This window comes from Pteropus alecto, unplaced genomic scaffold (genome assembly GCF_000325575.1).
Source record: "Pteropus alecto unplaced genomic scaffold, ASM32557v1 scaffold39, whole genome shotgun sequence".
Lineage (NCBI taxonomy): Eukaryota > Metazoa > Chordata > Mammalia > Chiroptera > Pteropodidae > Pteropus > Pteropus alecto.
The window spans coordinates 1,061,103-1,078,211 of NW_006443568.1; the positions used below are offsets into that span (position 1 = coordinate 1,061,103).

The following is a 17,109-nucleotide window of genomic DNA, read 5'->3' on the forward strand; positions in this document are numbered from 1 at the left end:
AATCCACTGCTGGACACTGGAGACCATAGGCTCCAGAGCTAGAGCGCCCTGCAAAGGTCATCCCCTGTCTTTAAGCAGGAAGGCAAGTGCTACCACCTCCAAAGGGGCTGTCCCCAAATCGCTTCTCAGCCTGGCTCCAACCCCCTCCTCTCAACCCCCCGGGGACAGGTCTCTGTTGCTGAGCAGCTGCAGAGAGAGAATGGGGAAATTTTCGGTGCTCTCAAGACATGTCGTTTCTGCTGTAGAAGCTGGTTTTCTGGTTTGGAAAGGGTTTTTTTTTTCCACCCTGTAATGTGAAAACCTGAAACCTGAAACCAACCCCCCCCCCAACATTTGTCACCTCAGAGCCTTTGGGGTAACTGGGAGAAGGCTGTAAATGAGTCAGGCTGATTCAGAGCAGGGGGCTGCCCAGGTGCCTCCAGGGCACCACAATTTCATTAACACTTATGATCTGAGCATGGCCATCAGGTGACAGACGACAGGAGGAAAGGAAAGGGCTTCCTTCCCACCCTCTTCTTCACCCCAAACACAGCAGTCCCCAGATACACTTCTCTTGCCTGGAAACAACTAGGTCCTTGGCTCTGTTCTGGACCAGTCCTTACTACCACCCACCAAAGCAGGGGGCTCAAGACAGTTCTACTGCCCCGCCTTCAAGCAGTTTACTCCCCTCCCACAAGAGAAGAGACAGCCATTGCCATTAGTAAAGCCATCAAGTGAAGCAGGCAAGACTGGACGGGGAGAACTAAGTACAAACTTCAGTTAGAAGAGATACAGATTAGACAGCACTTCTCAAAAGCAATGATGATGGATCCAGGAATAAGAAACTGAGAGATGGCTTATAGGAAGTCTGAAGAAGCAGTAGAAATTTCATTCCTTTAAACAGTTTGAGAAAGAATAAGCAGAAGCATGATGTGGGCAGCCTTTGGAGCCTCCTAACTCTAAGTGATAGGCTTGAGAAAGGAAGCTCTGCCTCTTGGAGTTTCATAGCTTCTCTCTGATCCTTCCTGGCACTTTCTGCTGAGACAGACCCATGATGCTAGGTGGGAGCCCTGCCAGCAGAGAGGCCCCGTGACCTGGCTGGCAAGAGACAGAGCACCCTCTGACCCCAAGAGGCAGCTGCACAAGCCCAAGAAACCTGCCAGCTCAGCCCTAAGACAGTATCTCGGGTCCGCCCCCAATTCCTCCAACTCACCTGGAGCTTTGGGCCAAGACTCCCACCCAAGCTTTGGCCCGCCCTTCCCCAAAACCCTGGGCACAGGCTCTGTGAACTGACGCCCTGGGAGAGCTTGAGGAGGAAGGGAGGCCAATACCATCCACCCACTTGCCTCACTCTTTCAAGTCCCAACAGGCCCTGGCCTCACCGGCCTCCACAGGTCGGCAGAGCAAGTCTGCATCTGCTGGCTGCCTTCCTTGCCGGAGGATGTGCAGTTCTAACTGTTCCCTCCCCGACAGCCAGCTATAAACAAACACTCAAAACATGGGGAGACCCCCACCATGTCTTGATGGAACCACCCTCTGGACAACCTGGGACTCCAAGACATTCTTCTCTCCATGGTCCTCATGAGAAATGGGAAAAAGCCCTTTCCTGCCCAGTACTTGTCTTGGGGTAACCTCAAGCTGGGGAAGCAGGGGCAGGAGGAAACCTTTTTTACAAGCCCTCTCCCCATGACATTGAATCCAATAAATAAGTACATATGAAGCACCTACGGAGTACAGGATGCTTCCAACAGAAGCAAAGATTGTTAAGTAGGTGGACACCAGCACCATGGGAACTAACCTCAGCGAAGGGGCAGCAGCTCCACCTACTGGTCCCTTTCCCACCCTGTCGCCAGGAATCAGCTCAGCAAGAAATCAGTTCTCTAAGATTCTCCTCAAGAATAAAGCTAGGGCTTGACATTCTCCTGCTTTGTTCAGAAGAGCCCTAAGCTGTGGCAATGGACCAAGACTGGGCCAGGCTGGTTGGTTCTCTGCTGGGGAGACTGGAGGGTTCCATATCATCCAGGTAGCTGCTTTAGAGACTGGGCTTGTACAAGAGACCTGAACCATACAAGTCCTGACTCACAGAAATGCTCCCTACCCTGGTAGGCTATCCACATTCCCCTTGGCACATCCAGAGCAGGAGGCTGCCAAGAGCCCAGATCACCCTCTGCGCTCAGACACTCTCCCCCAAAGCAATGAGCCGGGAGTCCGATGCTCCACTGAACACCAAAGTTTCAAGGGCCTGGCCTATTTTCAGGACTCCAGGCTCCATGAGGCTGGAGCCTATGTCTTGGGTTAATCATAAGGGGCAGCCAGTCTCTCCTCTTGGACTCCTCGGGCCTGAGACAGCCCTCAACACGACAGCCACCCCAGACACCTAGCTTTATCCTCTACGGTTCTGCTTACCTCCAGCCTAGAACTTTTGCTACTCCAAAGAGGATGCACCTTCCTGCTGCTTTTGGCCTGTACGTGTCTCTTCAGGCATCACTGTGTACCTATTACGTGAGGACTCGTTTGAGTGGAACCACTGCACGTGAAACCCTGGTGGTGTGTCCGTGTATCAGAGGCTACATAGATGTACACTCACCTGTCCATGAGGCCTGGGTAGTATGTGCCTGTGTAGCTAATAGGAGAGCCTATGAAGTATGTGTACCTTTGCGTGGGCAGGCACTTAAGGAGAAGGCATTCAACTCCCCACCGTCCCCTACCTTCCTGGCCAGCAGGGACAAGGGATAGTCAGAGCAGCAGTCAAGTTGTTTTGTGAGGAACAGATTGCTGACTGGTCAGCTCACTCCTCTAATGACTATGTGGTGAGTTCCTTCCCTGTCTGGGACTCAAGTGCCCCCAAGCCCGGTGTCCTAAGACTGTCAACATTTACTTAACACCTCCCCAGAAGGGAGTTCACATGCAGACTGGGAAGCTCCTCCTTCCCGAAGGCCAAGCTAGCTTCTATTCCCCTGGCCCTTCTTCCCATTTTCCAAGGACCCCAGATCTGAATCCCACTGGGTACACCATGAAAAAAAAGGCTTTCATTTTAGGCTTTATACAAGAAACTAGCAATCACGAGAACTAAATTTTAACAACTATTTTTTCTCCATCTTTAATATCCATGCACAGCTGTTTCTCTTCTAGGGGACAAAGTTTAAGCAAGTCTTCTGGAACCCTGTTCCTTCGACGTTTGCTCTGAACATGCTCAGTCCTGTCCTAAAAGCCTCGAAGAAAGTTGACACTCGGAAAAGTAGGAAGCTGCCACACACACCCCGGGGTCCGCATCTCCAGGGTGAAGAAAGGCCTTGGATTCATGAGTTGGCCAGGAGAGCAGAGGGCAGAAACAGAGAGGCAGGTCTGCTCTGATTTGAGCTTCAGTAAAGAAGAGGTGCCCCTGTGGGTTCCCAGTTCCAAGGGTTTCTATCTGTAGCTATAAAGTATAAGAGAAAAAAATTCCTCCATGGCTAACTTATGAAGCTACGTGAATATCCAACAAATATAGAATAAATGAGGGCAAAATCAGTCTATCCACTGGATAAACATTATACAAACACTGAAATAGTATTTTTTACTGAACATTTTTTAAAATTTAGTGATGTAACAAAATGGAAAAGAGCTCATAATTTAAATGAAAAAACTAAGATATAAAATTGTTTATTATAATTACAACTACAAAACACAAAAACATATACAAAATCCAGTGCATACCTTTATGAAACAAAAGAAATAACCCAGAATGCTTACAGGACCGTTCAGCCTCACTGTCCTAGCTCCCAGCACTGTAAGTATGCAATAACTATTTGTTGTTCTTGAATAAGCTCTGGGATTAGAGATGAACTCATTTATTTTCCAAATTTGCTGTAATGAGATTACAGAACTTTCATAATGGAAAAAATGTAAATATATAAAATTAAGACTGACCACAACATAAACACGGTAAGACAAGGGAAGGGGTTTTAATGTCATTCACATCAAATGGCAGATCACAATAAATTATGGTTACAAACAAGGAAACCATGTCATTTAGACCGAAGGGACTTGAAATTACTGGGGAGGGAGGGGACATAGAACTCTTTTCCTTGTAGAATGACGAGGCTTATCTATAACACGTCAATGTTTTCGCTGACTTTGAAATTTGTAAATAGCTGGGGAGTTCACTGTTTCTTTCTTCACCTTCACCTTCTGAGTTTTATCCTATAAAAGAGTAAAAAGGTTACTCCAGTAAATTGTACCAGAGGTTTTGTAAAATAGGAAAGTTCATAAACTACCTATAAGAAAGCCCCTAGGTGGTTCCATAGAGTAGTGGTTAGCACGTCTGCTTTACACATAGAAGGTCTTGGGTTCGAGTCCCAGCAGAGCCAGGGCCCATACCCCGGGTGCACCAGGCCCCGGGCTTGCCAGGAGCATGTGGGAGGAGACACGCTGAAGGTCCAGTTCTTAAGGGGAGATGGCAACATCCATAGGTCAAGGGTGGAAGGGAGAAGGGATTAAAAAAAAAAAAAAAAGCAAGCCCCTAATTCAGCCCTTCTCAAAGTACAGGACAGACAAAGCCCAGTTGCCCTGAGGCATCCCACCCACCTCCCCCATGCCACAAAATCAACTTCTCCCCTGGGCACCTACTAAGGTACTAGAGCGTGTAGAGGTTCTTGGGAAAACTAAAAAAGGTACTCAAGTCATTTCTTTTTTTGTAGGGCTTATTCTCACATGGAACCCCAGTTGAGAAAGGCAGAACTAAAGGATCTGCAAAGCTGAAGAATCTGACATTTAGAGGAATCATAATATGAAAGGGGCATCTTATATTCCTCAGCTGTTATTTAACTACACAATGCTGTCTATTTTTAAACACCAATGAGTGACATGCACTGTTTTGTTAACCTGTTTAAATGTTAAAGATAGCTACTCATAAGCTATAAAGTTCATATGCTACCTGATCCTATCCTTTGCTGTTCCAAAGCACTGACTAATAAGCCTCTTGTTACCTTCTTAATCAAGGAATATTTCAGCGCTGTCAGAGTTACAGACACTGGCTCAAACCACTGCCCCTGAGGAGCAGACATTTTCACTGGGGTTGGTTTACACACAGCTGAAATCCAGTCTCGGTTAAGACCTTTACAAGGGGAAAAAAAAAAATGAAGGCCCAAGGCTCTCTCTCCTCACCAGAAGATCTTTGCGTGTTTGAATTTTCTGTGCAATAATGAACAATTCTTTCTCACGTTCAATCCGCTGTGTCAGGCAGTTATACTGCTTTTGCCTTTCTTTAGCTATCCGCTGCAGAAGAAACACACATTTTCAATAAAACATTAAATTAAAATATGAATAAGAAACTATTTCTTAATCCAATCAAGCCCAAATTTATTGATGGTTTATCAACTCCCTCCTTACTCCAGAATCAACATAACGAGACACTAAAATTGTCGGTTTTAAGAATATCACATTCTAGAGCTGAACAGAACCCTGGAGACTTGCCCAGGGACACATGGTTCACCTGGAGCAGAATCAGGACCGTCCTGGGAGTCTCACAGATCTCAGGAATCTTTCCACTACTACACTAAGCTGCTTCAACCCTTGTACGAGTGTCCTGGTTACCTAAGGTGACGCAGGAATGAACCAGTACTGGAAACTCTACACGAAGTGAGTAGAGAAGGGTGCAAGGCAGTGTTTAGCATCTGAGAACCATAGATCTCAGAGAGGAGAAAGGCTTTGTCAGCAGAAGCTGATCTGAAAATTCTCACTGCTGATGACTCCTCAAAGACCAGTGGTCCTTAAATTTGGGAGAATCATAAACCTCTGAGAAACTGATGAAAGCTTTGGATTCTTTCTTGAAATAAATGTACATGTGTACAAATTTGTAGGGCTTATTCTCCTATAGAACTCCAATTGAGAAAGGAAGAACTACATGATCTAAATTTGTACAAACATATATACCTATTTGCTTAAAATTTCAGTGTGTCAAAGAGAGCATTCATAGACTTCCTAAAGTCCATTCATGAACTGCCCGCCCCCTCTAAATTAGACTGAAAATTCCTTTGTGATTCACCCACCAGCAGTCCCTTAATAAAAATAATTTTGCTTTAAAGAAAACAACCAAAAGAAATAACACAGACAAAAATGGCAAGATTCAAACCTTCCCAGCTTCTCAAAAGATAAATTGGTGAAGTGTTCTACAGAGTTTGAAATACTAATCTCTTTAGGGACTACCACAATTCTTGAGAAGTATCAGTGACACAGCTAATTGAAAATACAACTAATTGACAAACAGGGTTATCACGAGAAAACTAGTCAACTGGCTTCTCAGCTGGAAGTGTTATCTACATAAAGGGGAATATTACTAGGCCTCAGACTTAAACAATTCCCCGATTCTAGCATAGTCTCCCAGCAGTGGTTTCAGACAGCTTTTGTTTTCACTTTATTGCACAGACTGTCAAATTTATGGCACTACCCAATATAGTCAAACTAATTAGGGGTATTTATATTACTAAAGCAAGTTTAGCTGCCTCTGAGCTAGAGAAACTGCTGTGAAATTAAACATTGGAAGCAAAGCTGATGCGGTGTAAATGATTCAAATCAAAACAGAACAGCTGTCTGACTGAAACACATTGACAGCATTTTTTTAAATGAATCAGTCAGAAGTGAGAGTTCAACTCCAGAAGGCTTTGAGAAAAAGCATATCTTCTGTACCAACCCAGCTACAGTGATGGAAACCAACATAAGGAAAAGTCAAAACAAAATTTTGGTTACAAATGCATAACATTAAAGAATTTTTGATATGTGTATTCACTGCTAAAGGTTCGATATCGAAGTATACTAAATCCTTTCATCTTCAGTGCCCCCTCTTTCTCTGCACTTTAAAACTGTTGGCATCTGTTACAAGCATTATAAACACAAAGCCCAGGGTCAGAGGTGGGATTCAAATGCAGATCAAAAGGCCAAAACCTAAGCTGCTAATAACCACTATGTCACCCTTCCTCCAATCTTAGAAACCAAAGACTGCTCCTCCACTCTCATCCCCATCATCGAACCCTCCTACTTTTCTAGGGGAACTCAATGTGTTTGCACAAATAATTATATTAAATGCAATGACCAAAAAAGGAATCTAGATTCTCCTAAACTCAGACCTAAAGAAAAATGGAGACTATTACCTTAAGTTGAGTCTGATGGGTAACTCCTTTCACTTTCTCCTTCTGCAAGGTCTCTATCGTGGGTCTATTAAAGACTCTGTCCACGAGTTCCGGGGCTGTTCGCAGGTGAGTTGCAACATCAAACTGTTCAACTAAAAGTCAAAACAAACCTTAGGGCACTGTCTCTAACACCAGACAACACAATGCTAGACTGTCCCAGGAACCTGCAAACATTTCATACCTTCCTTTTTAGTGTCGAAAAAGAACACATGCTTATTCTGTTGCTTCCCCTGGAAATCCAGCAGATGGAGCTCTGATTTTAGTCTTTCAATTTTCTACAACACAAAATATGGTCTCATTTTATTTTGGGTTCTTCTAAGGTATCAGAAATGAATTTGCAAAAGTTTAAACCATTTCACATAATTATCACCAGGCAGTAAAGAATTTGCCCCATTCTTTTAAAAGAAAGGACCACTAAAACTTATCGAGCACCAACCACATGTCAGGTACGGGGCTACGCATTCCCCAAAACTCATTTAATCCTTACAACAATCCTATGAGAAGTGAGGAAAGCACTTCACAGAGGTTAATCTGACCATAATCTTGTGTCTAATAAATGGCAGAGCAAGAATTCAAACCTGTCTGTCTCATTCCAAAAACTGAACTTTCCATTCTACCATACTTTCTTAGTCATGTTCACAATTAAGCATACTTCGAAGACTATAATACCAAAAGAAATCAACTTATAACATTAAATTGATATTTATATTTCTCTTCTGAACCAACAAAAATATACATCAGAACAAAGAGTTTCAGTTGTTACCTTAGCTTCTGCAACCCTTTTCATTTCTATATATTTGACATCCTGAGTTCTCATCAGTTTCAGCTGTTCTGGAGTTACTTCTTCCTTAATATCCTTAATAACATGAACTCCATCCTAAAATCCAAATTTAAAAGATACATTTCCTATTAGATGAAAATCATTACTAAGTTGTTGGCAAAGTTCATCGCTGGAACAAAGAACACCAAATGCTATACGCAGCAGCAATTCAATGCTCTAGGCGCCTAAGGCACATGGTCAATTTAGCACGTCCAGTCATCCCCTTTAAGAAAAGCTCCAGGCATAAGACAACTCAGAGTCAGGGGCAGAAATGCATGCTGCTCATGCAGGGACAGTTTTGCCTTGGACACTGACCTGGACCAACTGGAGAAGGGCTGAGTAAGAGCCAAGATTCCTTCTCTCCATTTTCCTTACAGAGTTGGAGCTCAAAACACCAACTGATCCATTAGTGACCCACCTGGAGTTTAACCCGAGTCATTTTATAGTAGAATTCATCTGGATTTTTTTCAAGAGCTTTCTTCCGGAGAGCTCTGAGGTATTCTTGCTTTTTCCGGTAGTCACTAAAAGGGAGGTTAAACACGGTTCATAGTGAAAAAGCTTTTTAAAAACCCACAATGAGCAAACTACAAGCATCTCAAGTTCATACAAAATGAAACAAAAATGCCAAAGCAATGACTACATTTGATCCCTATGCCACTATCACTGATGTTGAGCTCCTCTCTGTAGGTCCCCCTCCTATCCCAATCTTACCTGAAATTAACCATCCGCATCTCACATATCTCTTAGTACCATTTATATCATAACACAGAGAGACAAAACAAAGCACAAATTAAAACTCCTTAGACAGGGTTCTGATGCAAGCCTGGGTGCCAAGTGACCAAATAAGAAACTACACACTGCAGTATAGCACAATGACTGGAATCGTGACTCTGGAGCCAGACTGTCTGGGTTCAAACCTTGAAACCTTCTACCACTTCCAGTCGGGTAATCTTGGAAAAATTACTCTGTATTCCAATTTAATCTGTAAAATGGATATGATAATAATAGTATCACAGAAGGTTGTTAGGAAGAAAAAAATGAGTGTAAAAATTATAATTCTCCTAGAACTCTGCTTGGCCCAATGACAGCACTTGGTTATTACTATTCCCCTTAAGAAACTCTGAGACCAAGAGAGAGCAATCCATCGCCCACCATCTGTCCCAGGAGCACAAAAAGGACCTCAGCTGACATGTATGGCTAACAAAAAATTATAAAGTATTCTGCAAATAAAGTGCTAAAGAAGAAGAAGAATGGGGATAATTGTTATATAAAATGTTTTCAGAGTTCATTATCACCCACGCTCAGTCTCATGAATCCATCTTTCACGTCTCTTCATTCCATACCACACACATGGTGATGTAAAATTCCAACAGCTGGAATTTTAGATTATATCTTGCACTTCAAGAAAAGGAAGAGGAAAAAACTCAATTTTTGGCACCAACACCAAGGCAGGGGCAAATCAAAGCCACTATGAGAAAACAATCTGGAGCAACATAATTAAAAAAAAATTCACAATGCAACTACAGTTAAATAAATAATGCTCTGCCTAAACAAAGAGAGAAATTTAGGGTCACAGACAAGTATCTGACAGGCTGCCAGAGCTTTGGCCATTTTATCAATGGCACGAAATTATCCCCTGTTGGACACTCAAGCATTTCAAATGCAGTACAGGGAGGTTGTAAGCTTTCTTGGCAGCACCTCTACCAGAAAGACTGAACTCACTTTGCACGAAGTTTGTAGTCTTTCTTTTTTTCCAGCAAGCCCAGATGTTTTCGAAAGCCGGGCTAGAAGACAAAAGAAAAAAAAGTGTTAAGTTTCTTCAGCAAACACATACTCAGCTCAACATAACACCTGACTAGAACAAACGTCTCTGGGGTGCTCAGTAAATCCCTGTCCTTGGAGCCAACTCACTACCCTGTTCTCTCCCCACCCCCAACTGCGCTCTGCCCAAGGATGAGAAAGACCATGCAGGCGCCAGAAAGGTCACAAGCACTGCCATAGTAGGTTTCTTGGCCTATTAAGGACAGAGAGAGGCAACAATGACTCTGCACTAAGCAAGCAGTTGCCAGTTGTACTAAAATTACTACAGACTTAATCCAAGGGTTTATAAAATACTATGAAGGGAATACATAGTAACAAGGAGGCAACTGTGGTAAGGAAGCTAAATTTAGAGTCAAGAGAACTGGGTTCAAATCCAAGCTTTACCTCTTAACAATCTGTGACCTTGGGCAAGTCACTTAACTTCTCTGAGCTGCTGTTTCCTGCCTATAAAATGAGAATTACAGTACCTACTTCTCGTGGTTATCATGAAGATTAAATGAGCCTCTATAAACGGTAGTGCCTACACATGGCTTAGCACATAGCAGGTGCCCAGCATATGTTTGCTGTTATTACTGTATCTTTGATACGAAGTATGAGAGAAAACCAAGTATGACAGAAAATACTTTCTCCGACACAGAACTTGGATAGCACAAAAGGTACAAGGATTACGTCTTGGTATTTTCGTTCTACAAGCTGCCATTTGTTGAACGGTTCATATATGTCAGGGTCTGTGCTAGATGCTTTTGCCTACATCATCATAACAGGCCACATTTATTAAGCTCTTACTCTGTTACAAAGCAGTCTAACCTCATTACACACAATCTCATTTAATCCCTACAACAATCATGTAAAGTAGGTAAAGTAAACAAAGAATTGGTTATCCCAATTTTCCAAAGGGAAATGAGGTTTAGAGAATGACTTGCCCAAGAGCATAGAACTAGTACATAGCAAAGCTAGAACTAGACAGAACCCATTGTATTTGGGGCCACAGTCTGTGCTCTTCCCACACCCCACTAGACTGCATCCTCTTCTGCTCTGAATAATCTCAACTTTTGAGAAGTACATACACTCCTCTACTGTTTAAACTTGTATAACAATTTGGGTGGGTTTTTAACAGTGACCCTTGAAGTGATAGAATAAATAAGTCGATATATAAATTAACACTCAAACTTCTGGTAATTTTTATTGTAATCATAGCACACCAAGGGAGACTGACAGAGAGTGGAAAAAGAAAACTCAAGGGTCAAAAGAGCAGCACCATGAGGCAGAAATCTTGAAAGCTGTCATGTCCACTTGAATATGCACTGGCATGATAGAAAAAAAACCTGGCATTGCATCTGAAATAGTTCGATAATTACACATGATCCCTCCACACAAAATATCTTCGATAGCGTCCCCACTGCTTCAGTGAAGGATCTATAGGATAAAACCCAAACTTTACACAAATCAGGAGTGCTTTGTGTTTATCCACCTTTCCAACATGACCTTCTCTGCACCTCTCCCCAAGACCTTATATTCCTAATCAGACATGGCCATGTCATGCTCATAGCCAGCCTTCTCTGCCAATCCAAATCAATTACTTACAACTGTGATTTTGGGCACACTATTCGATCTCTTTAAGCATCAGATTCCTCATTTGTAAAGAATGAAGGTAACACCCACCTCACAGAAATGCTGTAAGATTATACGAAATAAACCTTGTACAGCCTATTGGGAAGTACCCTAGCATAGAGTCAGGGCTCAAAAAGTGACAGTTGTTATCACTGCCTTCCAAGTCCAACAAATTTCACCATGATGCTTCATATCTACTCTTCCCACTCGAATGCCTCATTTGGCATTTTTTATGTGCTACCTCTTATAAAGTTGCCTTTTGATTCATCTTTTAGTAGCCTCTGGATTTAAAATACTTGGTCTGAGTCCTGGCTTTGCCGCTTACCAGCTCTCTGTCTTTGAGCAAATTACTTATCTGAACTTAAGTTCTCCCATTTGCAAATGTGAGAAAATAATAGTACCTACTTCCACACACTGTTCAGAGTTAAGAGATAATGAGAGGAAAGCTTTTTGTAATTTATCTGGCTCTGGCACACAGTAAGCACTTCTAGCTATTATTACTTTTAATTTGGTCTACACATAGGTCCAAACAAAGTGGCATATTACACAATTGCTCCTGGCACACCACGATGCACACAGCAAATGAACAACAAATGTCTGATAAATAATATTAAGCAGGAAGACTAAACTGTGGTTAAGAGGCTTTAGTTCCATCCCATCAGTTGGCGACACAACTTAAGACACATCTTCTCCCTCTCTTCCCCATCTGTAAAATGGAGTTGGACCAGATATCTCTAAGGGCCTTTCTGGATTGGATATTTTGAGATTCCCGAGAGCAGTGGAATAAATTGATTCTACATATATTAAACGAATTTCTATTCAACCTCTCCACACAGATACATCCTCCACAGAAGTCCTACAACTGTTTATTCCCCCTGAATTCGGTGTTGGTGACTGGGAAAGTCACTTTAGCTCTCTGGACCTGTTTTCTCGTCTGTATAATGGGGATGGAAAACACCGAAAAACATTACAGAGTGAGACAAAAACAAAAAGCGTACGTGGCAGATCTTCATGGACCACAAAGCCCACGGCGATGATACCCTATCAATAATACCAATCTCTTTGGTCACAACCCCCATATGCAGCGAGCAGAGCTGAGCACCTTTAGATGTGGCTGCCAGTTCCAGCCCGCGCACGTACTGGCTGTGTGAGCTTTGATCTCAACTTCCTCAGAAAAGGTCAAGCACTTGGCACACACAGTACCTCATTTAATTACCTCACTGAAACCTTGCAAGATAGCTCTGATTACCCCCCAAGAAATGGGGAGCGGCCCCTGCTCTTCCCAGGGAGAATGATAACCCCTTCGCTTCGCGGAGCCGTGAAGCTCCGCCCCAGCCACGCCAGCATCGTTAGCATAGACTTGCATTTACTTACACCCGAACGCTACGTACAGAAGAGAGCAGGACCCGCGGCGGAGAGGGGGTTGGGGCGAGAGAAGCACATGGGCCAGCGTTCGTGGAGCTTGTGCGGTCCTACCTGGCTTCGCTCTCGGTGTTCCCGCTGTCGGGACTTGGCCGCCTTCCGAAAAGCCGCCGACATATCTGCCCACGCCTGGGAAAGCTCAATAGACAACGCTGGTGCCGTACCACCTCAGACGCCGAATCCACAGACCCCACCGGAAACAGGCCGAGCCTCCAGAGGCTTAGAACCGCCCCGTTCCTCTCCGCAGCCTATGCAGGGGCCTGCTTTTCCGGAAATACGTGTTCTAACAAAGACGTCCATCACTGGCGCCTTCTGGGAAGTGTAGTTCCCTAAGTCCAGTCTCTTGACTCTACAAAAGCCAGTTCTTATTCGCCCACGTGTACCGAAACCTCTCTCGCCTTCGCGCTCGGCTCCGCGTTGGCACCTGGGAACACATGGCTGCTACTGCCCTCCGCTGAGCTAGGAGTGGAGTGTGCGCATGCGCGGTCACCTAGGGCGCTGCTCCACTTGCCGTCTTTGTGCGGTGCGTTTAAAGCTGGGAACTCTGTTAATTTTACTGTGTACCAGAAAAGAGCACTCTATAGCGAGACAACAGACCTTAAAACCATGTCTGGCTTTGCAGTTTGACTTTTGACAGGCCACTTGACTTTAATGTGCATCGTTTTCCTCATCCATAAAACAAGAATATTAATAGCATGCTCTGCTTGCCTCTTAAGGTCCTCGAGGGGTTCTCAGTTGAATGGAGGAATCATATTGTGGTAGTAGTTATAAAGTTCTGAGCCTTACACCCTCAAGGGAACGGCTGGCTGACAGAACCAGTATCAGATGAAGAACAATGTAAATCATTAGGACCATAAACCATGGAAATGTGTTCTGATCCTAACTGCTACCAGCCAAGGCAAAATTAGCTTCACTCAACCTTGGTCTCCCCATCTGTAAAATGGAGGTGATAATACTATACCCACAGAATTGTTGTGAGGATTAAATGAAATAATATGTTTAAAATGCTGTGTTCACCCCTTAGCAAGTTTACAATCAATTGGAACTACTATTTTATTATATTATTATTACTAAACCTAACCGAAAAGATAGAGAGAGGGTTAGGCACAGCAGAGCACTCCAGAGGCATTTGGTTTCTTTTCCATCATGTAAAGCTAGCCTTCAGCGAGTTCTGTAATTGGCACCCATTCCACATTACAGGGCTGTCTCCTCCAGCTGAAGAGCTCTGAGGAAATCCTCTCCTCAGTCCCCAGAGCTGCAAGTCCAGCAGACCAGTGGGCATGAAAAAAGCCTAAAGTAGCTGAGATCTGCAAGTGAAAAGCTTTTTCTGTCTCTGAGAATGAGCCTCATGCCAACTAGGGCCACATGCATTAACAAAGTTCCATCCCATTTGTTACTTAACCATTCAAAGACAAGGATGCCCAAGATCTGGCCTATGCCCACCTTTTCAGCCTCATCTTGATTAAGAAGCCCAGCCACCAGGCAGAGTGGCATGGTAGTAGCCCCAGTCACTCCTGCCACTTCCCCTGAAAAAGGCATTATGAGATGAGCATACCCAGGAGAAGACAGCTCTGCACACTGGAATGGAAAAGAAACCCTGGAGTCAGCCTGCAGGGCTCTAGGCACCCCAAAGGGTAAGGGTGAGCAATACATCCAAACAAGGAAGGAAATTTTCTCATTGGGGGAAGGAGGGCTTTTGGTTACAAGCATAAAAGAGTGATTCAGCACCCAAGAGGAAACCATGAGAGGCCTGTCAGTCATCACCCAGGGCCTCCTTTCAAAAATGCTTCCAAGGTGAGGGAACAACTGGGAGACTCTGAGCAAGCCCCCTCTACCACATGATAAGGAAGGGTATGTGGGGACTGGCTGGGTGAAGGGACAACCAGATCCCACTCACCCAAAGCAATTCATCTAGCACTGAGGCTCTGCTTCCAGCCCCAGCTCAGACACACCTGTTCCCGGGGTGGAGGGGGGCGGGGGACTGATGGGGAACAGGAACAGGGAGTCCGTATGGCTGATCCCTAGACCTCCCTGGGGCACGTTCTCCTGGGTCAACGAAAATAGAGCAGGCAGGGAAATGTGAGACCACTGGGGAACTGGACATGTGGCGGGGAACCAGAGGGGCACTTACAGTTTAGGCATCAGAAACAACAATGATAAACAGCCCTTGCCCTGTACCAGTCTCTCTCCCCCAGTCTGGGCCAAGTCAGAAATCTCCTAACTTTCTCTGGCCTCCAGACTCCAAGTCCAGCAGCAGAACCTTAACACTTGATCATGAAAGGCAGTTGTGGGGGAGGGCGAAGCCCCGCATATTAAGTATCTACTGTGTGCTCTCATCCAATCTTCACATGAATGCTGTGAGACAGGAATCGACCACTCAACAGATAAGGAGACTGAGGCTTAAAGAGGTTAAATGCCTAGAGACTTACAGCCCAACAGTTAAGCTCTTTCTTTTTTTTGGCATGAGGAGCTTTGATATTTGATTGGATTTGAATCTAGGCTTGCCATTATTCACAGTGTCACCCTTGGCAGGTTACTTACTCTCTCTGTGCCTTCATTTCCCCATCCTTAAAACAAGTATAAGAATATGTATTTCATAAAGTTGTTGGGAAATCAAGTGCGCCAATATATGTAAAGTGCTTAGACAGGATCTGGTGTGAAGTAAGAACTTAGGAAAGATGGGCTCTTGTTAAGGCTGTGCAGCAGATTCAAACTATGAGTAAAAACCAGAGACCCCAACTCTACCTTTGATCTACTTTACTCACTCACAACCCCTCCCTTTCTGAAGGCTGTTCACCTGTGCCCTTCCCCCAGAGCAGACCCCTTTTTGCCATCTGCTCCAACCAGGCAGTCTTCCCTGCACTCCCCAGACCTGGGAGTTTCCTATACCAGCAAGACAAATCCCAGAGAAAGGGCCCACCCAGCTGGCTACTCACTGCCTAGACTAGAGGTAGCAAGTGTCTGGGATCCAAACTGGGAGGGAAAGGGGGGATCCAAACTGAAGCAGTGTCCATCATTCATTCATTCATCAGATATCTATTATCTAAACATTGGAGTAAGTATTGGGAATGTGGTGGTCAACAGAAGGAACCCATTCCCTGCCCTCACAGGCACTTACAGTTTAAAGCATCAGGAACTAAATAATAAACAAGCGATTAGTTAATTTTAAAGGGAAGCTGAACTTGAGGGTGACTTGGGACCCAGGAAGGCAAGCATGTGATTCAGAGATGGGAGAGGAGGATACTCAGGAGCCCCAGCCTGGGTGGGAATGAATCTCTTCTGAGAGCTTCGTTTGACCCAGCCTGGGGAATGGGAAAGCCTCTGAGTCTCTACTCTAGATGCTGAGGTTATTTCTAGGGTTGGTTTGTTGCCTCTTGTTTTGCAAACAGCACTGCAGAGCCTCCTCATTCCTCCCCCGCCCTTCCAGATCCCAGCTATTTATTTCTAGTGACAAGCCTGAGAATCCCAGGGGGGATGGCCTCAAGGACCTAGAGGGGCCTTGTGTCCGTGGCAGGCGCCAGTCCTCCCTCCAGGGCACAGGGAGGAAGCCAGAAGGTTGGAAATCATAGAGGTGAGGGAGGGGGTGTTCCCTCTACTTCCCTCCACCACCCCTGCAGTGTGACCGTGCACTCTCCTCACAGCCCTCCCCCAAAAGTCCAAAAATCATGAGACCAAGGATTAGGATCTCCCCTGGGCCTCAAAGGTCAAAACTATTCCTGGGCACTGTGGAAACCAAGGCAGGACTTCTCCGTTTCAGGATGCAGCTGGAGGTGAAGAGGCGGTTACTTCTGTTTTTGCCACTCAACAGTTGTAGAATAAAGCCCTGTGAAGGTCAAGGCTCTATTGAGAAGGGGGAAGTCCTCTCCTCACTCCACGTTTCCAGAGAACACCTAGGTCCCCACTGACAGAGCCATGACAGCAGAGTCAAAACTACCCTCTCCTCAAAGCTGGCTCCTTTTATTGGAGCTGAGTGTGACCCCTTGGGGGTAAACTGGGAGGCAGGGGGACATGAAGAAGGGAGGAGGACTCTTAGTCCGCAAATGGACCTTGGTGGGCTGGATCCTGTACCCCTTGCCTGAGACTGAATACAGGAGTCTCCGCCTGCAGCTGGGGGGTTGGAGGGAGCAAGGAGAGAGGACAGCAAAAACGGCAGGGAGGGGACAGGGGCGGGGTCCTGGCTTCCCAGGAAGGTTTGGAGAGCCAGGTTAGGCTGGGCCCGAGGACGGGGGTTGGGGCAGGTTCCAGTCTAAAAGCGAGGTGGGGGCGGGGTCTGGCCCCCAGCCTCGGGGA

At 45.0% G+C, this 17,109-nt stretch overlaps 2 protein-coding genes across 2 annotated transcripts in view; one reads left to right on the plus strand and one right to left on the minus strand.

Annotated features, from left to right (window-relative positions):
- Positions 1-3,897: 3,897 nt before the first annotated feature.
- Positions 3,898-13,040, minus strand: UTP11 (UTP11, small subunit processome component). The gene is made up of 8 exons (XM_006924215.3): positions 12,874-13,040; positions 9,688-9,749; positions 8,384-8,486; positions 7,909-8,022; positions 7,327-7,420; positions 7,107-7,237; positions 5,125-5,235; positions 3,898-4,161 (listed from the first exon to the last, which is right to left on the minus strand). Exons 1-8 carry the CDS (start codon positions 12,934-12,936, stop codon positions 4,078-4,080), a joined length of 762 nt encoding a protein of 253 aa, XP_006924277.1. The 5' UTR covers positions 12,937-13,040; the 3' UTR covers positions 3,898-4,077.
- Positions 13,041-16,998: 3,958 nt separating this feature from the next.
- FHL3 (four and a half LIM domains 3) overlaps positions 16,999-17,109 on the plus strand; it is a 7,753-nt gene continuing 7,642 nt past the window's right edge. The window contains exon 1 of the mRNA XM_025041379.1: positions 16,999-17,023. The gene's annotated coding sequence lies outside the window, so the exon portion shown is untranslated. The remainder of the gene's footprint in view (positions 17,024-17,109) is intronic.

Bases quoted from the DNA above. Each gene is read 5' to 3' on its own strand.
- UTP11 (XM_006924215.3), bottom strand. From the start codon at position 12,936: ATGTCGGCGGCTTTTCGGAAGGCGGCCAAGTCCCGACAGCGGGAACAC. The intron at 8,487-9,687 runs GTGAGTTCAGTC...CCTCCCTTTTAG, and splicing joins GACTACAAACTTCGTGCAAA to TGACTACCGGAAAAAGCAAG. The intron at 7,421-7,908 runs GTAACAACTGAA...TTTGTGTTGTAG, and splicing joins AAAGGGTTGCAGAAGCTAAG to AAAATTGAAAGACTAAAATC.